At 34.7% G+C, this 23,253-nt stretch overlaps 5 protein-coding genes across 18 annotated transcripts; 1 reads left to right on the top strand and 4 right to left on the bottom strand.

Moving 5' to 3' along the window:
- Positions 1-686: 686 nt before the first annotated feature.
- LOC127263912 (protein BIC1-like) lies at positions 687-1,216 on the bottom strand. Its single transcript, XM_051293202.1, has one exon. It carries the CDS (start codon positions 1,182-1,184, stop codon positions 801-803), a length of 384 nt encoding a protein of 127 aa, XP_051149159.1. The 5' UTR covers positions 1,185-1,216; the 3' UTR covers positions 687-800.
- Positions 1,217-3,091: 1,875 nt separating this feature from the next.
- On the bottom strand, positions 3,092-8,246 carry LOC127263914 (cell division protein FtsZ homolog 2-2, chloroplastic-like). 2 transcript variants are annotated; one of them, XM_051293206.1, is made up of 8 exons: positions 8,033-8,246; positions 6,958-7,628; positions 5,922-6,221; positions 5,577-5,667; positions 4,679-4,803; positions 4,212-4,304; positions 3,800-3,865; positions 3,092-3,727 (listed from the first exon to the last, which is right to left on the bottom strand). In XM_051293206.1, exons 2-8 carry the CDS (start codon positions 7,594-7,596, stop codon positions 3,596-3,598), a joined length of 1,446 nt encoding a protein of 481 aa, XP_051149163.1. In that variant the 5' UTR covers positions 7,597-7,628; positions 8,033-8,246; the 3' UTR covers positions 3,092-3,595. The 2 variants fall into 2 exon arrangements, with proteins under 2 accessions (XP_051149163.1, XP_051149162.1); XM_051293205.1 differs by having other exon boundaries at positions 3,094-3,727; positions 6,958-7,706.
- Positions 8,247-11,045: 2,799 nt separating this feature from the next.
- LOC127263916 (F-box/LRR-repeat protein At1g67190) lies at positions 11,046-13,252 on the top strand. 2 transcript variants are annotated; one of them, XM_051293215.1, is made up of 2 exons: positions 11,046-11,221; positions 11,334-13,252. In XM_051293215.1, the coding sequence occupies exon 2, from the start codon at positions 11,683-11,685 to the stop codon at positions 12,940-12,942; it is 1,260 nt and encodes a 419-aa protein (XP_051149172.1). In that variant the 5' UTR covers positions 11,046-11,221; positions 11,334-11,682; the 3' UTR covers positions 12,943-13,252. The 2 variants fall into 2 exon arrangements, with proteins under 2 accessions (XP_051149172.1, XP_051149171.1); XM_051293214.1 differs by having other exon boundaries at positions 11,322-13,252.
- Positions 13,253-13,783: 531 nt separating this feature from the next.
- On the bottom strand, positions 13,784-18,390 carry LOC127263915 (protein ABSCISIC ACID-INSENSITIVE 5-like). Of its 6 annotated transcripts, none has more exons than XM_051293207.1 (6): positions 16,575-16,979; positions 16,407-16,450; positions 14,843-15,990; positions 14,687-14,758; positions 14,573-14,602; positions 13,784-14,246 (listed from the first exon to the last, which is right to left on the bottom strand). In XM_051293207.1, exons 2-6 carry the CDS (start codon positions 16,423-16,425, stop codon positions 14,142-14,144), a joined length of 1,374 nt encoding a protein of 457 aa, XP_051149164.1. In that variant the 5' UTR covers positions 16,426-16,450; positions 16,575-16,979; the 3' UTR covers positions 13,784-14,141. The 6 variants fall into 6 exon arrangements, with proteins under 6 accessions (XP_051149164.1, XP_051149166.1, XP_051149165.1 ...); XM_051293209.1 differs by having other exon boundaries at positions 14,843-15,981; positions 16,407-16,441; positions 16,575-16,977; XM_051293208.1 differs by having other exon boundaries at positions 14,843-15,981; positions 16,575-16,976.
- Positions 18,280-22,556, bottom strand: LOC127263917 (uncharacterized). Of its 7 annotated transcripts, none has more exons than XM_051293221.1 (7): positions 22,297-22,556; positions 19,954-20,112; positions 19,801-19,878; positions 19,479-19,544; positions 19,307-19,372; positions 18,527-19,226; positions 18,280-18,393 (listed from the first exon to the last, which is right to left on the bottom strand). In XM_051293221.1, the coding sequence occupies exons 1-7, from the start codon at positions 22,435-22,437 to the stop codon at positions 18,386-18,388; spliced, it is 1,218 nt and encodes a 405-aa protein (XP_051149178.1). In that variant the 5' UTR covers positions 22,438-22,556; the 3' UTR covers positions 18,280-18,385. The 7 variants fall into 7 exon arrangements, with proteins under 7 accessions (XP_051149178.1, XP_051149176.1, XP_051149173.1 ...); XM_051293219.1 differs by having other exon boundaries at positions 18,301-18,393; positions 18,498-19,226; XM_051293216.1 differs by having other exon boundaries at positions 18,301-18,416.
- Between the last annotated feature and the right edge of the window lie 697 nt (positions 22,557-23,253).

The raw sequence follows: 23,253 nt of genomic DNA, 5'->3' as shown, positions 1-23,253 counted from the left end.
CTAATTCAATTGAATGACAACGAGTTTTTGGTACCATTTCGAAGCGAATTCTTAAGTTTTTCAAATTTTATCTTGGAAGCAGTTGAATATTTAAATCAATGTTCTAAAATAAATCATAAAATTTCTGATAATAATATATTGAATTGTCATTTTACATATGTACAATTAATATCAGGTCGTTCTTTTACTATATACTCTAATATAAATAACTAATATATTCTACTAATTAACATTATAATTAGTAGTTAACAACTAATTGAATTGTCTAACCAAATTAAAATTATCAACCATTTGTTAAATACACTCAAACTCTTAAAAGAAATAAAGTCAATATTTTCAGAGAAAAAAAAAATAATAATTTTAGTAGGATAAAAAAATTAAAATAAACACAAGTAACGTAATGTCTCAACAATACACATTTAAATTAGCTACTTTCTCTACATCACATAATTTGTTTATATTTTTTATTTTCTTTTTTTTAAAAAAAAATTAATTATACATTTTAATTATATTTTAAAATTTATTTATAATTTTTAAAATCTTAATTATCTTAATCTATAATTATTTTTACTAAATAATAATAATTTTTTTTAATACACTTATTAATTACTTACTAATTATACTGTAACTCAAGAACATAAAGCAATAATTTGTCACCAAAATCTAAAATATAACAAATAAATAAATAAATGATATGATGAAATATTTTGATAATTAATTAATTTCATTAGAAAATATCAACAAGTGATTTATCAACAGAAATAAAATTTCGAAAAATAAAACTGGTAACCGTACGCCCATCACCGTCGCCGTCGGCCGGAACTCTCGACTCTGATTCCGGCGCCGGAGTTCGCCCTGGTCCGGCGGCCTTCCTCCACCAGCGCCTCCCTGGCGGACAGGATCGGGGTGGCGGCGAGGGCGGCGTCGAAGGCGGAGCAATCAATCCAGTCCTTGAGGAAGTCCTCCTCGCCCCAAATCTCCGGTATCCAGACACGGCCGGCGGCGACCTCTGTCTGGTGCCGCCGGAGCCTCTCCCGGACCCCGGCGGCAGCGTCGTCTACTGTTCCCTCCCCTGCTGTGTGTGCAGTTAGAGCAGAAATAGTCGAATGCATTTTTGGGGGCGATTCAGATGGAAGGATTTTTGGGGGTAGGGTTTCTATGGTGGGGTTCTTCTTCGGAGCCATTTTTTTTTTCAAAAAAATCAACACTCAATAATACCCAATACTCATACATTGATATATATATATATATATTTATAACGTGAAAAAATTCACACCTCACGGTCATAAGTTCATTCCTTACAAAACCACACTACACTTTACGGGACAAAAATGAATTTTTATTTTATTTTTTATTTTTTTAAAAATATATATTTTATTGAAAAAATGACAGATAATCGAAAGTATTTTTAAAAATTTAGTTAGAAATTAAAATAAACTAAGGGAAAAAATGGAATAAAGTTAGTAATATTTGTTTAAATGAATCGATTGTAATAATTAAATATTAATTTTCCAAAATTAGTACAAAATAAAATTAAAAAACTAGAATAAATTTGACGAACGAAAAAAGTAATATTTTAAATAAAAATTAAAATTGTTCTGATTTTATTTTTTCAAATTAGAATTATTAGTTTCTATGATTTCAAACATATAGTTCCTTTTATATTTTAATTTTACCTATAAAAAAAACATGTTTTTTTATAATATTTATTACAAAAATCTTTCTATTATAAATATTTTAATTATATTTTTAAATTTTATAATTTTGTATTATATTGTAATTATTTTTTTTTAATATTTATAGTATGTCACGAGGTTATATATATATATATATATATATCCAAAATTGAATGAAATGTTTTGTCTACACATCATAGAAAGTGTGATGTGCTTTAAATTTGCATGGTTAGAGACAAGTGTACGTGTATGTCTTTTTCTTCCATTTTTATTTTTTAATTCAATTTATTATGGATATTCCATTTTCGTGGTTTCTTTTTCTTCATTCATTGGGTGATGGGTGATATGCCTGAGAGAGCCCGGGATCCCGAGTCCCGTCCTAATCTACAAGCATGTAGAGTAGAGGTCCCAGGATTCGCCCAACAAACTGTGGCATGTATGATGATGAAGGGAGGTAGTTATGAACTTATGATTGGGAAGGCCTTAAATGGATTTTGGGGTTGGAATTGTGAGGTTGATGTTGATTTTCAGAAATAATAATTAAAGAATAAAAATAAAATGTGTGATTTTCGGACTGCCTGGGCCTATGTTGATAGAGATTTTGATATTATAGATAATAAATTACACTGTGTGTGTATTGATATTTTTCTTGGTAAAATTGGGGTGTTAATTTCGTAATTTATTTTTTATATATTTTTATTTTCTTTTTTATGACGTGGAATCCGCAATCGCTACCCGAAAGTGTGCACCCGGTAAACCTCCGGCCGAACCTAATTATTTTAGTTTTGATTGTTTTTTTAAATGAGTCAGACGTAATATTATGTTACAAAAATTAATATTCCTAAAATTGAAAGTACTTATACTACGAAACAGTATGAACAAAATTTTATGTATTTGTGTTTGTTCATTCATATTAGCAAACATGGCTCGCGTATTCATTCGTTAAACATTTGAGCTCATTTATATTGTTCGAATTTGTATTAGTATTCGGCTCAAATAAGTTTGTTTCAAATTTGTTTAGGTATATATGATATTTTATTTTACTTTAAAATTTATATATATAATATTTTATTTTATATTTCTTTTTTTAATTCATATATATAATATTTTATTTATTTATTTTAATTAATAATTATATATATATATTTTTTCGAACATCAGCGAATAAGGCTCAAGTTTGTTTGTTAAAAAAACGAGCCTATTTTTATTATTCAGATCGGCTTGGTTCGTTTAACTGCTCTATTTGCAATAAAAAATAATCACAAACTAATATCAAAATACCTTTAATTTTAATATAAATTAGAAACATGCTAGTACAAGCATAAATAACAAAAATATCAAAACCATCTATCAAGGATATAATGAGGCGAACAAAATTTATTTACTCATTTCAACCTCGATTGATAGTCCAACAAGCAATAGAGAAATCGAAGAAATTGAAGTTCCAGATATATTGAAGTAGAAATCAAAATCGTCCAACCATGAAATTGCACCATATAGTGGACTCGATTTACTCAATTTATATACAATATTGTATATTAATCAATTTTAGATTAGTAGATAGACAAATTATTATATACCTAAAAAAAACTTTCATTAAATTATATAAAAAGAAATTTTAAGGTATGAAGGTTTTTTCAGCAAATTTTGCAAACCATAAGATTTTTTTTTTTTTTGCTATTTTGCCTAATAGTACTAACAAAAAGACAAATAGTACTATGCTAAATCTAGATTTGTAGGCTCCTAACACATTTTGAAAATCATTCTTTTGAATCCAAACAAACATCTCAATTCTCAACCCCATCTTTTTCAATGCGCAATAAACATTCATATCAAGAAAGCATGCCCCAAAAAAATTTAAAATTTCTGTACACAAACAAGCTGTGAAGGGCAGATTAAACCTGTTCGAAGTGATGGAATTAAGCTCTTGGATAGCGAGAGCGACCTTTCTTCCTCAAGAACTCGGGGATCTCCACAGGGCCGCCTTCCGGGTAGGGCGAGGGTCTTCTGTTCAGACTGATATTTGAGTCCCCTTGAGTCAGCTGACTCGACTGCAAGATGATTGTTGCACATGTAAGACGACAAATAAGTTTAGCGCGCCCAGTGGATGTGTCTGTGTGTACCTGGAGGTTTCTCCCATCGCTCTCCTCTTGTCGTTTGAAACCGGTGGCGATCAGAGTAATGCTCACCTGAATAAATTAGCGAAATAAAGCTGAATTTGTTAAACTAGCAGTTTCAATCGAATGTTGCATTGTTCGGAAGTTGTCTCGGAGATAGTCAGTATGTTCACTCAGCATTTTTTAATGGAACAATTCCCTATAAATAATATTAAAAAAATACAAATATACGCACATTAATATATATATATATTATCCACTCATAAAAAATCTACCATTCAACACAAAAATATTATTTTTATTACTAACAACACAGTTCCCCATACCACACACAAAAAATTAATTCATATCCTAACTGAACAGACTGAATATCTTCATTTCCTAAGTTGTGGAAGTGTTCGATGGGATATATACTTACTTGACCGCTTAGTGATGGATCTATAACAGCCCCGAAAATTAAGTTGGCGCTTGGATCTACAAGATCGTATATAACTTCTGCTGCTGCATTCACCTGTTGATTTTATGTTTCAAAACGCATATCGGATCGAGTATCAAGAACAGGTGAATTATGCGAAAGATGGATGGACATTGAGTAATTAAGACAAAATAACAGCCTCTAGGACAATTTTATTTTTCTATATACATTAACAAAAACATGCATTTTGTATAGCTTTCGTATAAGAGGAGGAAATTATACGCCACACTATATGCTATTGATTCGATGCAAAAGCTTCGCCAATATTATTCAAATTTTCGAAGTTTTTTTTTTTTTTTTTTTTTCATCTTTTCACATGATCCTGCAGGAATTTCTTTTGTTCTTATATTTTACAAAAGATTGGAATAACAATATTGAAATTTAGGAGATATAGAACTGTAAGAATCTACCTCGAACAACGTTAGATCATTCCCGCCAGTTATATTCCACACAATTCCAGTTGCTCGGTCGATACCAATATCCAGCAGAGGAGATTGGATGGCATTTAAAGCAGCATCTCTGGCCCTGGTTTTCCCTGTCAGAAAATGACACCGGATTTATAGGTTGTCTTTTTTTGCATAATCAGGTTCATTTCACACGATTAAATTTGTCTATTCCTAATGTTATGTCTAAATTGGAGAGGAAATATCACATAGTATTGCACATCCCAAAAGGGGACCACTCCTACTCACTCTATACTATTGCAGCCCATCTGCGCCAAGCCGAAAACCATTAGATTAAGTTTCCCTATTTACCACTTGGACACGATCTTCGTAAGTAAATAGAGATCATTGACAATAACATGGTTTACAATGTCGAATGCTAATGGTAATTTACTGAATGCTCTATTACCACCCATAACAGTCTTCTTAGTTACACAGCACAGTGTATGCAATATCAAATATAAATATATATTCATATATATATATAGCATATCCAAAAGTGATATATATAATATATATATATATATATAAGTGATGCCTAAACTGAGGATTTGTTCTTTTATTTTCAACACTATTCTCAACTTTTAAAAAATATATATGTATATTACATTTTCCAAAAATCATATTTTATTTCCTCTCACAAAACATTTTTAAAGAATAATAAAATTATTTCATCAAAACACTTTACAATTTTCAATGACTAGCTGAAAAAAATCTCCCTATTCCTAAAACACTAATTCACAATCTGAGTTTCCCATGATTCTTAAAAGATACGGAGGAAGTTATCTAGGATCAAGAGATAATAATCGAAGTAGTCTAGAAGGTAACACTATGGACACGAAACCTTGAAACTTCTTCAACTTACCGGTTGCAGTTCCGATTCCCATTAATGAAGAACCTGCACTAGCCATAATAGCTCTCACATCAGCAAAATCTACATTTACTAAGCCTGGGATCTGCAAGAAACTCAAATGGATTACCCGGTTTGCTTAAGAATATACGAAAAAAATCAATTAACAGTTATTATTATGCAGAACAGAATAATTTCAGAACAAAGCTAGGAATAGATTATAAAATGAAGCACTAAAGTCATTCAGGTAAAAGAGTTGAAAAAAATCTTCTCACTTTTGCCAAGGACAGATAAACTACAATAATATATTTGACTAATCAAGCAAACATAGCACTCATGATTGTATTTGATCAACCATACCGTGATAATGTCAGATATTCCACGAACTCCTTGACGAAGAATATCATCAGCAATATTAAATGCTTCTGTCACTGGCATGGATGGGGAAACTGCAGTGAGCAATTTGTCGTTTGGAATGACAATTAAGGTGTCAACGTTTTCTCGTAAAGCTGCAATTCCTTCTTGTGCTTGAACAGCTCTTCTGCGTCCTTCGAAAGAGAATGGAGTGGTAACTATTCCAACAGTCAAGATACCCATGGACTTTGCTATTCCAGCAATTATAGGAGCTCCACCCGTGCCTGTTCCCCCACCCATTCCAGCCTACAATATTACAGCACAAATAAATCAAACTAGTTGAAAGAGCAAAAGATGATGTATGTGAATTATATAGCATTGTATGTAAACAAGTCAAGTGTAAATATCACATTTTCTTTCTGTCGCATTCTACCCACCTAAAATTTACCAGCAAATTAAAAAATGACATCCCGTTTTCAAGCATTCATAGAATGTACCATAAAATAAATGCAAAAGCAAAAAATAGTAATTTGAAATCAAGAGAGCGAGAACAGAATGATAGTAAAACCTAGATTTCCACCTGCCTTAGATTCGATTTCCAGTGTTATTACAACTCGAAAGATAAATGATATTTATGGGACAAAATTACAATCCTATTAAACCAAAACAGAGTTCCTTTCGGAAAATTCCAACACAACTAGGATCAGTGGAAGAGAAATTATCAGCAAGGGTGACATATAAAAAAGATTTTAGCAGCCAATCACTTCAACCATCCAACTTTGAAAGAATGGCAGCTACTCATTCATCACCATTAAACTCGTAAGCTATGCAGTTGACCATTTAGCAAGTTAGGATACGAATTTTAGCTAGCATTATTTATTATCTCTACTCTCCAAAACGACTACAAGTAATTTCTTGAGAGCTCCATGAAGATGTGTTTACTAATAAGAATTGGAACAAAACCATGAACAAAGAATTATTTGAGAAATTATCAGGTCAATTCATTCCAAGAATGATCGGCAATCTAAGATCAGAGACTTACAGTGACAAAGACCATGTCAGCTCCATCAAGTGCATCCTCTATAGCTTCTTTGCTTTCTTTAGCAGCAGTCATCCCAACATCAGGGTTCCCACCAGCACCAAGTCCTCTGGTCGACTCTTCCCCAATCTGCAAGCGATGCTCAGGAAAAACAGGCGACATCTTCATGGCTTGCACATCAGTGTTAACTATCCAGAACTCAACTCCCTTCATTGCACTCTCTATCATGCGGTTAACTGCATTCGAACCACCACCTCCAACGCCAATAACCTTGATTCTGGCCTCATTATAGTTGCTATTCACATTTGATGAAACTTTCAAATTCTCAGTATCAACTCCACCAGTACTACCCTGTCCCGGATTAAGAGTTGTCGAGTTCGTCTCGCCTCTCAGCAGTGAGATCTCAGGATGTAGATTAAGAAAAGGGTCTTTACTGCTTTGAAACTGATTCAAACTGTGTGAATTTGCAGAGCCTTTGATCTGTGAGGAATTCGAACTGCATCTTCGAACAATAGTCGAAAACTTATTCCTCTCATCAACCATTCTTAAGGGGGAAACTATTGCTCCAAGAGAAGTCAATCCAGCAGACGATCTTCGAGTATCCAGAGGGGGTGTGAAGTAAGGGTAAGTCCATGTAGCCATTATGAAAAGTTTCACTCCTAAATTGCTTATAACTAACAAAGAAAATCCACAGTATTACAACTCTGAATTCTCTAAATGTCTTTCAATGTATGCATCAACCAAACAGAGATCTGAAAACCATGAGAACTACATGAGTAAGAAATTTAGAACATTAATTGTCGAAGAATTCACAAAACCTTGAGAACCAAAATCAAACACTCAGACTGGGAGTGCAGCAGCATATTAAAATTTAGAAAGAAAATTAAACCACGAACATCGAAAACACCAGGAGCACCGACTTGAAGCGAAGATTACTAGAAACCAACAGCATTAAAAACACAAAAGCAAATGCAATTTGACCGAAGCAATTCACTGAAAAAATCGACGAAGCTCCATCATTCTAATTTTCCAAAAATACGACGAGAGCTTCAGAATGCCCCGATTCAGCGATAATTACCTCTATTTGCTCCTAATTAACTCCTCAACTGAGCAGAATATTTGCAGAGGACCAATGGCTGCCGCCAATTTCTTACTGGAAATGCCGAGCTCAGGTGGCGCAGTGCGCTGATTCTGAATCAGTTACCATAAAGAAAAGCTTGGAAAATCGATAAACCTCCACAGTCATCACATAAATCCCAACAACCACCAGGCGTCTCAAGCAACGCGACGCAATCATGGCGGATTTCCATTCAATTTCAGCCACAGCCCAAGCAATTTCAACCACAGCCCAAGCATTCCTGTAACTTTGAGCTGCGATTTGGGAAGAATTGAGCTACTTTTGGGCTTTCAGAATCCCTATAACATGACCCGGCCCGATAGTAAATTTGGGCCTAATTCAAGTGTATGGGCCTTACTTGAATCCATTTAATTAGGATGTGTTTGTTTGGAGGATTGGATTTAATTTCCACTGTTTATCTCTTTTTTTTTTTTTTTTCAAAAATATCAAATTAAACACCTATTTTTTATTTTTTATATTATACTAAAAATCAATTTTACATTCAAAATATCACATCAGCACCTATTTATATAACATCATACAACTATTTAAATTCAAAATTTTTACTATTCAAATATCAACTCAAAATCCAAACCCCCAAACAAACACAATTAAAATTTTAAAACTGTACCATGGTCTTTTAATTTTTTTTATTTAATTTAATTTTTAAAAGATAATAAAAATATAATCTTTTTTTAAAAAAAAATATTAAAATATAGAATACAAATGGTAAAAATAATAAATAAAAAATAAAACTATAAAGAAACACATCTTAGACTGTGTTTGTTCGGGGATACTTCCCAAATTTACTATGCATCAATTTTATTTTTTAAAAAAAAATATCAAATAAACATCTATTTTTATTTTTTATATTATAATAAAAATAATTTTACATTAAAAAAAATAGTATCTAACGCCTATATCACTTTTTCAATTCAAAATTTTTACTATTTAAATTTCAACTCAAAGTCCTCGAACGGACCACCTATATGAAAATTGCTTTCTACAGTTTGATTATTTGAATAAAAGGTTAATTTTAAAATAAATAATTTAATATAAAATATTTTTTTTTTATATATAAATAAAATAAACCTATTCTTTTGTACAACCAAATACACCCTTGTATTGTAATGGCATTGTCCATGGTCTATGTTATTGTAATTACTTCAACAAACTCAAAGAGAATTATTAATCAATGACAATCATAATTATTTCATAAATTATTCGTTAAGTGTAATTAGTACTCCATCGTGCAAACAACGTGCAACATTTGCTTTTGGCACGAGTTTTTAGGTAAATAATATTAAGTAGGATAATTTAAAAATTAAATGATGTGACGGAGAGAAAAACATATATTTTATTTTTTTATTTGGATCATGCGAGGGGATAATTTGTAGGATAAAATTAAGTATAATTAATTATTTCCTATTTTGAAAATATTGCAAAGCGTTTAAGACATACCAAAAATAAAATATTGCAGGGTGTTCGGGATCAAAGGGAGTAATATATATGCAAATTTAATGTGATTAAAATAAATTTGCACAAGTTTTTAAACTACATAGGTAGCAACTAATTTTTCATTTGTGTGTTTGTTTGGGGGTTTGGATTTTGAGTTGGGATTTGAATACTAAAAATTTTGAATTTAAATAGTTGTATAATGTGATATAAATAGGTGTTGATGTAATGTTTTGAATATAGATTGATTTTTAGTATAATATAAAAAAATGAAAAATAGGTGTTTGATTTAATATTTTCTGGGGAAAAATTTTTGAATGAATAGTAGAATTTTGATAAAATTCTTCAAACGAAGACCAAATAGTTATAATAATAATAATAATAATATAGTTATTTGTATATTATTTGTATTATACTCTCTAGTCCTACTTAGATTGTCTTGTTTACATTTTTTTTCTAAAAAAATAATTAATAAATAATTTAAAAATATATTAATAAAAATCATTATTATATAATACACAAATTATATTTCTTTTGTTCCGCTACACCACAAATAGCATTTTTTTAATGATTTATTTTTATTTTTAATTAATTTATTTATCTTAAATATATTAAATAAATATAAATTAATTTAATTAAATTCACTCAAAAATTTTTATTTTTTAATATTTTTTTAATAAACAATTTTTTTAATCTATATTTAATTTTTTTTTATTTTGTATAAAGAGACTGAAACTAATTGAATAAAAAATATGAACAATTAATATGAGACAGGTGGAATATTTTATAGTAGTGTTATATTTTAACATTATTTTTTATTTAAAATATTATATTCAAATTTAATTTTTACTCCATAATTTTATGTTTGTGGTTTCTTTTATAATTTGTAATACATAATTATTAAATATTTATCTAATATAAAAAAATTATATTAGATATAATATTTTCAGAAGAAATTCGATCGATAAAATAAGTTTGCAAAATGATTGAATTTCAACTGCTTTTGTTAATATTTATACTCCACTGAAAAAATATATACGTATATATGCATATATACTCCACTAGGGGTGTGTTTGTTTGGGATATTGTATTTTAAATTCATTGTTCATTTTTTTTTTTTTTTTCTAAAAAATATTAAATCAAATACTTATTTTTTATTTTTTATTTTTTATATTATACTAAAAATCAATTTTACATTCAAAACATTACATCAACACCTATTTATATCATATCATACAACTATTCAAATTCAATTTTTTTACTATTTAAATCTCAATTCAAAATCCAAATCCCCGGACACCCGCCCTTTACTATTATTTAAAATCAATATAATAGGATTATTATTCGACAAAAAAGGAAATTACGTGGCGCCAATTGATTGGATGATGACGTCTGCACAATAAATACCCATAAAAGAAATTCACGGAATTTACGTGGGTACCCTCATCTGGGCTGCGCGTGGGTTACACGCACCTCCAAGTGCGGCTGTATTTGTATTTACCATATTGTATTGTATTTTGTCCCACGCAGCTGCTTGACCTTTTCCCACATTTCGTCCTCCCCCCGTCGAATCAGATTCCTGCCTTCACCTTTCCACCCCACAATCCTCAATTTCGTTGCTTTCACTGTGCCGGTGCAGAGTCTCGCGATTGCTGGATGTCAATTCGATGAGATTAGCTGGCTCTGATTACTGAGGTAGAGTCGCCTGTTTTGAGATTCAGAGTTTTATTGTTTTGTTTTGTTTTTTGTTTTTTGTTTTTTTTTTTTTAATTTATGTTGTTTGATGCGTGTATAGTTTGGGGAACAGGTTGGGGGGAAATACGGTGGAGACGATGAGAGGTTACGCTGGTTCGGGAAATGGAGGCGGTTTGATGCGTTGATGTAGGATTTGTGTTTGTTCGATGTTTGGATGCTGTGTTTGTTTGTGAGGAAATGGTTTCTGCTTTCCAGGATCCGTTGGATCTTGGAAATTAAGGTGGATGGTGAGAACCAATCAATCAGGTTGGATTGAAAATTGTGGTTTTGAGAGAGATTTGGTCCTGTATGTGTTTATAGCGTTTAAACTGCTAGTATGATTTGATTTGTGTTTGGAGTCAGTCAGTCAGTCAGTCAGTCGGTCGGTAGTAAATCTCCATGGCTGTTTGCTGAATTTCTGAATGGAGTGTCTTCCAGTTGAGGTTGTTGGAAACATTCTGTCGAGGCTAGGGGCTGCTCGGAATGTGGTGATTGCATCTGCAACTTGCAGGAAATGGCAAGAGGCATGGAGGAATCATCTCCATACTCTGACATTTAATTCTAATGATTGGCCTTTGTATCATGAATTCTCCACAACTAGGCTTGAGATACTCATCACCCAAACAATATTCCAAACCAAAGGATTGCAGTGCCTCTCCATAATCATGGATGATGTCGATGAGTTTTCTGCTGCCTCGGTTATTGCCTGGCTTATGTACACTAGAGAGACCTTACGCCAGCTACATTATAATGTGAGGACAACTCCTAGCATCAACATTCTTGAAAAGTGTGGTCGGCAGAGACTTGAAGTATTGACTTTATCTCACAATACTATCATTGGGGTCGAACCAAGTTACCAAAAGTTTCCCTGCTTGAGATCTCTGTCGCTAAGTTATGTGAGCATATCAGCCTTGGATCTGAGTCTCCTGCTTACTGCCTGTCCCAAGATTGAAGTACTCAGCCTAGTGAGTCTGGATATTGTCATGTCGGATCATCAGGCAACCATGGAGTTGACAACTAACTCATTAAAGGATATTTATGTGGAGGCTATTAGCTTGGATAAGTTCATACTGGAAGCTGATAGCCTGGAAAAGTTGCACCTCAAGGATTGTACACTTGAATTTTTTGAACTTATTGGAAAGGGATTGTTGAGATTCCTAAAGATTGACGATGTTAGTGTCATCCTTCTTGATATTGGAGAGAATGCAGAAAATCTTGAAATTGTTGATGTTAGTAATTTCACAATAATGTGGGCAAAGTTCTACCATATGATATCACGATCGTCAAAATTGAGAAGGCTTAGGCTTTGGGGTGTTGTTTTTGATGATGAGGATGAGATAGTTGACATGGAGACTATTTCTTCGAGCTTTCCTCTCTTAAGCCACCTATCATTGAGTTATGATCTAAGAGAGGCAACTCTTCACTATGGCTTGCAAGGTTCCTTTGTTTTAGAGAATGTCATCGTCCTGGAACTTGGGTGGACTGTAATTAGCGACTTGTTTACGATGTGGGTCTCAGGACTTCTTGAAAAGTGCCCTAGTCTCAAGAAGTTGGTCATCCATGGTGTAGTGTCAGAGACGAAAACCCCGGAAGAATGCCACATGTTGGCCAAATTCACATCATCTGTTGTAAGACTCATGAGGAAGTACATGGACGTAGAGATTCAATTCGATTATGAATAGATACAACAGAAACTGCCACAGATGTGAAGTGCAGCAGCCGGTGAATATTCCTGAAGGAAGATTCTTCATTTTTCCTGGTTTGGTACTTGCCAGATAATTTTTGAACTCAAAAGCTTTGTAGAATTTACAGCACTATCTCTTCAAAAAGTTCAGTCTTCGGTTGCATGCTGCAATATATTATTTTTTTTGCGATGATTCTCAAAGTGTCAATTACATTATTTTTGGTTTCATATTGAGGACATTTTCTTTACCATATAGTGCTTTTTTGCTTCTTTTGGTCTCTTCATTTATCGAAATTTCCTTTGTTGTATCATCGATGCCTATAAATTGTCGAGGATGATGAACTTTGTTCTATTTCCCTTGCCTCACTTAGACTGGTAGAATGTGTTCCAAAGACTTGTATAGCTTTATACACTGGACAAGGAGTTCATATCTAAAATTGACTGATTGAACCAAGAAAAATGCTTCTCTCCTTGATTCAGAGAGATGTTCTAACCTTGTGTTTAACTTGTACTCTTTTCATGAATCTGTTTACAAATGGTAAAATTTACTACCTGTTTATGTTGCATATTGTTTGTGTATCTTCTTTGAGTTGGAATAATACTAAATTGGCGATTTTGATTGTTAAATGGTTCTGTAATTTATATATCATGGACTTGTAGTCTCTACAATCTACACGCAGAAAAATGCCTTTTAACTTGCATTGTTGTTAGGACATGGAAAATTGAATATTGTTGCTAATAGTTGCCCAGAAAGTGCCCCCTGTTAGAAATTGATGAATGGCATTTTGGGGCCATTAGAAGTGAGAATTTGCAGTAGGCCCTGTGATTAGACACCAGGATTCTGGACTTATTATGATTTTACATACATTATTGCTGTTTGTTGCTGTGTAGAAAACCATGCAAGTTATTCCTGAAAATAAATTACAGGGGTGGGGTGGGGGGGTTAGGGGAGGGGGTATGCAATGCAGCCTTTATCAAGTAAGTGCCCCATCATGTATGTCTTTAATGGCTGCTAAAATAGGATGGAGCTCTGTAGGAGCAAAAAATATCAACATAAGGTAATATATATCTCATCTTGCCTAAAGTTCAAAAACCGTCAGGGCATCGATTGATCCTTCTGGTTTTCGGTTTTCCAGCTTGGTAGGAATGAGGGGCTTTCACCACACATCGATTTTCCAATGTACAGTTGCTTACTGGTTAGTAAGGGCAACTCATACTCCTCCTTATCGACTGCAATGTTTCATTCATTCTGTAAGCCTTTGTTTGCTTCTGCTTCCTTGCTCTGGCTTCTTCATACTGCAGCTGGAAAATTGCACAGAACCACAGGTTAACTCGCCATGAACAGACACTTCACGGTATAAGGGCATAAGGTATGCTAATTCATAAGAATGCACTGCCTTCCTTTTTTCATATAAACCGTTTTCACCTTACTGAATTGATTTTTTACAGAGCAGATCTATTCAAGAACGTAGCAATGGACACATATTGATCAGATTTGGAGGAATATACAAGCAATTCAGGTACCCGATGCTTTTCCATATGCGAGTTACTTTTTGTTTTTATAGATTTATCCTTTACTGAAAAATTAAAATTACCGAAATATGAATTCTTATGAAGGAATAATTTACCTGTTGCTTCCTTTTTCTCTCCAACTCAACCTGGAGAAAAGGGAATATCGAATGGGAACATTAGTTACTATATTGCCAATGGGAAAATCAGTACACAAACTCTTATCTTTTTACCAGAGTTTGTTTTAGATGTGCATTCTCCTCTCTTAGTTGGTTAAGTTCTGCTTCGAGTTCGACGGTGTAAGCCTGATAAGAAGCATTGTTAGAAAAACATCGAATTAGAAGTCCTTTTTTGTCATGATCACTGATAAGCTAATGATATATAAATACCTGTTTCCTTGCCCTAGATCTTGCAGCCGACTCCCGATTCTTGATCATTCTGCGCTGACGCCTCTCCACGACTTTCTCCACCGGACCATCTATGATCCGCTTCCTTGCTCCCGGATTCATGTCCAATCCAAACTGATTCGCGTTATCTTGGTTAGCACTCAGCCCTTCTGACGGCACCGGACTTACCGGTGACCCGATTCCCAATCCCGTGACTTGCCCGAAACCCCCTCCCACCCCACTCCCGACCCTCCCTTCATAAGTGACAACCGGCGGCGGCTGTCCATAGCCGACCCCACCTTTCATCCCTATAACACAACCCGATGCCTCTCCTACGCCATTCTGGCGAAGTGGCTGGTGGTAAGTCCCGAGGTTACTGACGCCACCGGCATTGCTGCCCATGGCAATCACGGGCCTCGGGATAACCAAGCTAGGACCGGGAACCATGGCGGGATGGCTGCTGTTTTGATACATTCCCATCGGCGGCGGCGGTGCTGGTGGAAGACCGAAATGCTGTTCCCGAACTATCCCCGCCCGGACGAGGAAATCTTCGAGAGTCATTTCTCCGAACGTGGCCTGTTTCTGGGCCACGTTAGGGTTGTTTTGGACTTGGCAGTGGCTGCCGCCGTTGTTGGTCAACTGATTCTTGTGAATCTCCGACCACACTTCGTCCACTGTTTTCCGGCAGAGGGGCTCCGGGATCGTCAGCGATCCTTGCCCCTGTAAGCTCGGCTGTTTTGCGATGATCCCCTTGTTAGGGGACGCCGCCGTATTGGGAAACTGTGCGGCGGAAACAGTAGCTATTGCGGCAGCCGTGTTTTGATTTGGGTTTTGGTTTTGGTTTTGATTTTCTTCGGCTGTCCATATACTGTTAAGGAATTCGTCCATGTTCATTGAGCCGAAATTCTTTCCGTTCTCGGAAAGAGTGTGCTGGAACTCGTCTAGCGTTAGCGAGTATATCGACGATTGTCTGCCTAGTGGTTGGAGTGTCTGACCGTTGCTAGGGTTTGGGTTCTGATTGCCGTTCCCGTTTCCATTTCCATCGTGATTATGATTCGCATTCGCCGCCTCTAGCGAATCGAACATTCTAGAATCTTGCTTAGCTGCCATTATAGTTTCTATAATCTCTCTGTAGTTCCAATCTGCAATGTCTATGCCTAGTAAATTATCAAGGCTTCCATTTTCAAAATTGACACTATTCATTTGTGTGAATTTGAGAAAAATTATATCAAATATTTATTTAGTGGATACCAGATCTTAGATCTTACAAGTGATTTTATTATTTTTGAAAATTTTCACTACTTCAAAAGTTGAATCTGAGCAAACCCTAGCTTTCCTATGAACTATAAACAGCCCATGGACCATCTCCATCCAAATCTTCATACTATAATACTATTAAAATCTATAACAAACAGTCACGTTCATCAGGAGCACCAAAATCAGTAGATAGCTTGAAAAATAAAATAAAATTAGAGTACCCTATCTCACTCTATCTAGTTTAATTGAGTTACTTACTATGCTAGATAATCAGAATTCACCAATAGTCCAGAATTAAATAAAAACAGACCTGTTTGGAATTTGTGCATTTACTCCATTTTTGTTCTGAAAAAGCTGGAAATATCAAATGTGTGAAATTGTGATGAACACACACACACACGTATGTATATATGCATATGTAATTAATTAATTGAGAAACGATGGATAGAGAAGAATTGACATAATAATAGTATCTTACCTAGAAACTGCTCGTATCGATCAATCCACTGGTAACACGCACGTATGCGTGTGTGTATGTGTGAGAGAGAGAGAGAGAGAGAGAGAGAGAGAGAGAGAGAGAGGTGTAGTTGCAGAAGGGGAGAGTGTTGGGAAAGGGTTGAAGAAGATGGTTGGGAGGGTGATGTATTCTATTCAGAAGAAGCTAAACGGTGGAAGTGGGGTCCATCGGTGGGGTCCACCCCTGGGATGGGCCCTAAATTTCAAGCTGGAATTTGTTTCAATTTTTGCATGCTCTGGACACGTGTTCGCCGTTTAGCTACCTCTGACACCCTTCGCCAACACGTGTCCTCTCGCCGCCGCTCACGTGCGGCTTCGAGATATTTATTTCTATATTTATTTGTCTTTGCTTTTTCTTTTTTTTTTAAAAAAAAAAATATTGAGTTTTTACTTTATTGCCACGAAGGATTGGGCTTTATTGAGCCCATTAATTTATATTGGGTTTTAATAATTTTGGGCCCTATATTGGGTTTTCTTTAGAAGTTTGTAATTATACGTAATTTTCTATATATATATAACTTAAAATCTAAATTGTTTTTTAAATTAAAATATACAACCAATCTCCAATTAAACAAAACCATATTTAGAATCTATATGAAGTCACATTATTTGAATCACGATGATTAGCTATTCTGCCCTTTTACATTTCAATACTAAAGTAAAATAAACTACAAGTCCTATGAATCATTATTCTATATATAAACTTTAAATCATAATAGTAATATAAAATTCAAAATACAGTGGATGAAAATTATAAAAGATTATAGTAAATAAATGTACTAACAATTTGAATAAACTATCCCTGTAGATGTTTGTTCCAAAATTTTATAGAGATTTGTACTATTCACACAATTTTCCTAAAAAAAAAAAAAAAAAAATCAAATAAAATACTTATTTTTATTTATTTTTATATATTATACTAAAAATTAACTTTACATTCAAAATATCACATCAATACTTATTTATATCACATCGTACAACTATTCCTATTCAAATCTTTTACTATTTAAAATCTCAATCCAAAATCCAAACTCCCAAAGAAACACACCCTAAAGTGTAATTTTAGTCTAAACATTAGAAATACATACAATATATTTAGAGCTGGCAAAAATTGACCCGACACGAAATAATTGGATTTTGATAAAATATTTTAACCCAATTATGTATACGAGTTGACACGAACCCGACACGATAGTAAACGGGTCGGATTAGGGTTGAGGCTCTCAACTCGAACCCGACACGACAACCCGATTATAATATATTAATATTGGTTAATATATTTATTATATATGTAAAATAATCAGAATTTAATAATTTATTCATAAAACTAAGTTGAATTATTTTTTTTAAATAATTCAACTGGCTCAAACCAATAAAAAACTAACTTAACAAGGCAACATAACAAAAAATTATTTAATTTGAATCAAGAAATTCGACTTAATTATGTATACGGGTCAACACGAGTCAACCCGAAGCCGACACGATAATAAATGGGTCAACACGAACCCGATACGAATAGACCAATTGCCAGCTCTAAATATATTAAAAAAATAATATTATCCAGTCTAATCACTCGTTCGAAACTAAACAAACTTATCATCACTATTAAAATTGTAAAACACACAGTACACAAACAAAATTAGCTAAAAAAGCACAGTATAAATACAAGAGGCAACCAATGTACATACCGGGACTGCTCTCGCGCGCGCCGACGACTGTAGGCAGCTCCGACAAGGTTCAAGATTCCGGCTACTTGGCGTGTTGGCTGGCTGGCTAGGTCACTGCATATTAGCTGAGGTAACCACTACAAATATAATTAAAACAAAAAAAAAAAAAACGACGTAGCTCAAGTTAATAAGTATAAAAAAGTTTTATGTTTTGTTACTCCTCAAAAGTCAGGGCTGTTTTGCCAACCGGGATGATGGTGAGGGAGCCGGACGTTCTTCAGCGTCATCAGTTCCTTCCTTCTCTTCCGGGCATTGGTTGCCGCGACGACATCCTCCACTTTCTTGTGGTGGCAGACGCCTCTCTCTCGATCCATCTTCGATGATGGATCATTGGTGCCATCCCCCGCGGAATTTCTGCCAGGTCTGAGATTGAGATCTAGGGCAGTACCAAGACGACGACTTCGATGATGATGGGCTTTGCCGTACTGATCGCCACTCCCGGCTGAGACAGCTTTTGTCGAATTAGATGTGTCCGCGGCTGTGTTTCGGGAGGATGATGACTGGTAAGATAGAGCTACACTGCATTGATGAGTCGACTGGTTTTTGCTCGGTGGTGTCCGGTTGGTATCAGAGCAGGAGTGAAGTGTACTCCCATGGCCGAGACAGGGAAGCAGGCAAGGTACTGGTAGGACAAACATCGGGCTACCCGATCCAGTCGTGGCCGAGAAAATTCTTTGTCCGTCTTGAATAGATGGTGCGTCGCTATATGGAAACGGGAAAACATTTGAAGATGGAACAACCGAGGGCAAGAGGAAGGGAACGAAAACCGGGTGGTGGTTATACGGAAGGAATGGGGCGCTCATAGTGGCGGAGCTAACTCTTTCTCCGCAAGTCGACTTTGGCTCTTCTTGCGCTTCTTTTGGCTCGGGTTTTTTCAATTTAGACAGCTGCATAACCACATTGCGATTACAAGCAATTAGAATAAATTCTTTCGGCTGGAGGTAATTGTCAAAGTAGAAGTTTTTACCTCAATTTTGAGATCTGCATTTCTATCTTTCAAAGACTTGTACTCCTTCATCGCCAATTCCTTTTCCTGCAGATTTTTTCGACCCAAAAAACAAAAAGCATAGCTTGAGTACAAAGGTATAAGAACTTTGGCGAGCAATCTTACCTTAGAAACATTAGAACCGTCGTCTTACCTTCTTCAGACTTTCATTCTCCTGAGTGAGATCAGCTGCTTTCTTGGTAAACTCTAAGTATGTTGCCTGATTCGAAACAAGGTATAACCAAATATGCTAAGGGTGTGTTTGTTTGGGGGGTTGGATTCTGTGTCGGGATTTGAATAGTAAAAATTTTGAATTAGAATAATTGTATGATGCGATATAAATAGATGTTGATTAGATGTTTTCGGGAAAAAAAATTTAATGGATAGTAGAAATTTGGAGAAATTGTTCAAACGAACACCCTAAAAAAAAAATGGTTAATTGATCACCCAAAGCAGATGAGGAATATGCAGATTACCTGTCTGCGACGAATAGTTTGCCGGGCAGATTCTCTATTTGCTAAGACACGACGAATCCTTCGCGCTTCCTTCTCGGCCTATATGACAGAGCGGCAGAGAGCGCTAAACCACAAGTAATCTGACAATTAAAAAAGATAACTAAGCTTGTGTACCTTCGTCAAACCTGGTCTCGATTTGCAGGTAGAGTTTGATGGATAACTTGTACTGCACGGCTGACTGGGTACAATACTAACAGTTTCATTAGTTTCTAAAACACCTGTAACCACAGTAGATGTATTTCCACAAAACTGTTGGACAGCTATGGCTTGATCCTGATGTAAACAAAACATTTTTCAAGCCACTGCAAACAGTATAACATAACTCGACAACAAAAAAATGCATCCTAACATTTCTCTAAAGGAAGCCTTATCACAGTTAAGTCCTTAAACAATTTCAAAAGCAATAAATGATAAGCTAAGCAGGAGCCAAATTACAAAACAAAGCATGATGGTTCCCAAATTACTCAAATACACAAGACATTCGTATGCTATGAAATTGAATCGCAATCTTTATACCATTAAGAACAGTAGTAACAACTCCAAGGATTAATCACAATTTCTTTGGATCACAGTCAACTCTCTGAATCGATCTTTATCAAGATTTAATAAGCTTAATCCCATTATCCCTACAAAATCGAAAGTCCAAAGGCCCAAACCTTTATAAAGCATGATGGTTTCCAAATTACTCGAATACACTAGAAGTTCATATCCCATCAAGAACAATAGTAACAACTCCAAGGATTAATCACAATTTCTTTCGATCACAATCCGAATCAATCTTCATCAAAATTTAGTAAGCTTAATCCCATTACCCCTACAAAATCGAAACTCCAAAGGCCCAAACCTTTAAAAAGCATGATGGTTTCCAAATTACTCAAATACACTAGAAATTCATATCCTATTAAGAACAATAGTAGCAAGTTCTAGGATTAATCACAATTTCTTTCCATCACAATCAACTCTCTAAATCGATCTTTATCAAAAGCTTAATCCCATTACCCCTACAAAATCGAAACTTCAAAGACCCAAACCTTTATAAAGCATGATGGTTTCCAAATTACTCGAATACTCTAGAAATTCAAATCCCATTAAGAACAATAGTAACAACTCCAAGGATTAATCACAATTTCTTTCCATCACAATCAACTCTCCAAATCGATGTTTATCAAAATTTAATAAGCTTAATCCCATTAACCCTACAAAATCGAAACTCCAAAGGCCCAAACCTTTAAGAGCATGATGGTTTCCAAATTACTCGAATACACTAGAAATTCATATCCCAGTAAGAACGATAGTAACAAGTCCAAGGATTAATCACAATGTCTTTTGATCACAATCAACTCTCCGAAATGATATTTATCAAATTTAATAAGCTTAATCCCATTACCACTACAAAATCGAAAGTCCAAGGGCCGAAACCTTTATAAAGCATGAGGGTTCCCAAATTACTCGAATGCACTAGAAATTCATATCCCATTAAGAACAATAGTAACAAGTCCAAGGGATTAATCACAACTTCTTTCGATCACAATCAACTCTCCGAATCCATCTTTATCAAATTTTAATAAGCTTAATTCATTACCGCTATGAATTCGGAAGTCCAAGGGCCCAAGAAATAAGGAACACAACCTTTATTAAGCATGATGGTTCCCAAATTACTCGAATACACCAGAAATTCATATGCCATTAAGAACAATAGCAAAAACTCCAAGGATTAATCACAATTTCTCTCGATCACAGTCAACTCTTCGAATCGATCTTTATCAAAATTTAATAAGCTTAATTCCATTACCACTACAAAATCGGAAATCCAGAGGCTCAAGAAATAAGGAACACAATCTTTCCAAATTCCAATCACCATTGCCAATCCAGTACTTGAAGATCTTCCTATTTTCTTGTTATCCACACAGTGTAAAATATGCACTCACTCAGTTCATAACCAGAAAAGGGAAAAGGGAAAAGGGAAGAATGAGAAAAATAAAGAGAAAAGACATATTCCTTTTCCACTAACAGAAACCTTATTCTTTTCCCTATTCTTATCGAATTTTGTTTAATCTCCCCTTCAATGGACTCTTTTTGACTCCACACTGTAAACATAATGGCCCTCAGGCAATCAGTTCACCCTTAAAGGGCATATCTATCGCAACAATGGCGAAAGTACTCAACACTGGTGAATGCAAATTCATATTAGAGAAGAAGATCTCCACAAAATGATAAAAATCAAAACACAAACCGAGTAACTGATTCCACGTGAATGTGATCGAAACTTTTGAAATTAACTAACAGTAGCTTCCCCAAACTTCTACCAAATGCAAAGTGATGTTGTTCTAAAAATAGAAAAAGCAAATCGCAAAACGCAAAACGCGAACAAGATTTTTGCCAATTTTGAGCCAACAGCGACGTGGTTGAAGAGAGAGCATAAGAAAAGAGATAAAACAGTCGGAAATGAATTCAAACCTGAGATCGATAAGCGGCGGAAGTCGACCTCGATTCTCCTCCAACCACGGCGGCCAGTCCGGCGAGGGTTTCCGCCGCCTCAAAATCAGAGCCTACCATCCGAGCATCGTTGTCGGCGTCAGAAACGGGTTTAGATTCCATGGAGTAGCAAAACAATCCGTCGTCGGATGATTATTCGATCGGAAACAAATAAAATTGAACAAAAATGGAACCCCCTGTACCCCCACCCGCCCTCCTTATCTCGCCCGCGTTTCGCTTTCTAGGATTTATGTTAATGCCCAAATCAGGAGTGTTTGTTTGGGATTCTCCCCAAACATATTTTTTTTTTTTTTTTTAAGAAAAATATCAAATCAAACATTTTTTAATATTATATTAAAAATTAATTTTACCGTTCAAATACATTATATCAATATCTATTTATATTATATCATACAACTATTAAATTTAAATATTTTAATATTTAAGTTCCAACTCAAAATCCACCTATCCCGACAAACCCAAGGAAAACACAAAAAAATTTAGAATGGAATAGAATAGAATAGATGCAGAGAGGCGGGCAGGGCAGGGCAGGCAATGAGGCATGGGGAGGGTGTGCAGAAGATTACACGTCTAGTGCCAGATCAGTGTCGTTAATGGCGTCCGTTCCTGCCACGTCGCATCTCTTCAGCAAGCCAAAAGCAGCCTGCTGCCGCTCCCTCTGCTTCCTCACTCGCTAATCCTGTGTTTGTGCTTGTTTTAGGGAAATTACTACTCTATCCGCTTTTATATAATTTGTATTTTTATGTGTTTCATATAATTTTCTTTAAAAAAAAAACAAAAAAAAAATAAAAAATTGAATATACATTTTAATTATATTTAAATTTTAAATTTTTTAAAATTTTAATTTATAATTATTTTTATTAAATAATATTCTCTCCGTCCCAGGTTGAATATTGGATATTTAGGTCATCATAGACA

The sequence above is a fragment of the Andrographis paniculata genome, unplaced genomic scaffold (assembly GCF_009805555.1).
Source record: "Andrographis paniculata isolate CXL003 unplaced genomic scaffold, ASM980555v1 Contig69END, whole genome shotgun sequence".
NCBI lineage: Eukaryota > Viridiplantae > Streptophyta > Magnoliopsida > Lamiales > Acanthaceae > Andrographis > Andrographis paniculata.
The sequence above is the reverse complement of the archived record's forward strand: the minus strand, read 5'-3'. Positions and strand labels throughout refer to the sequence as shown.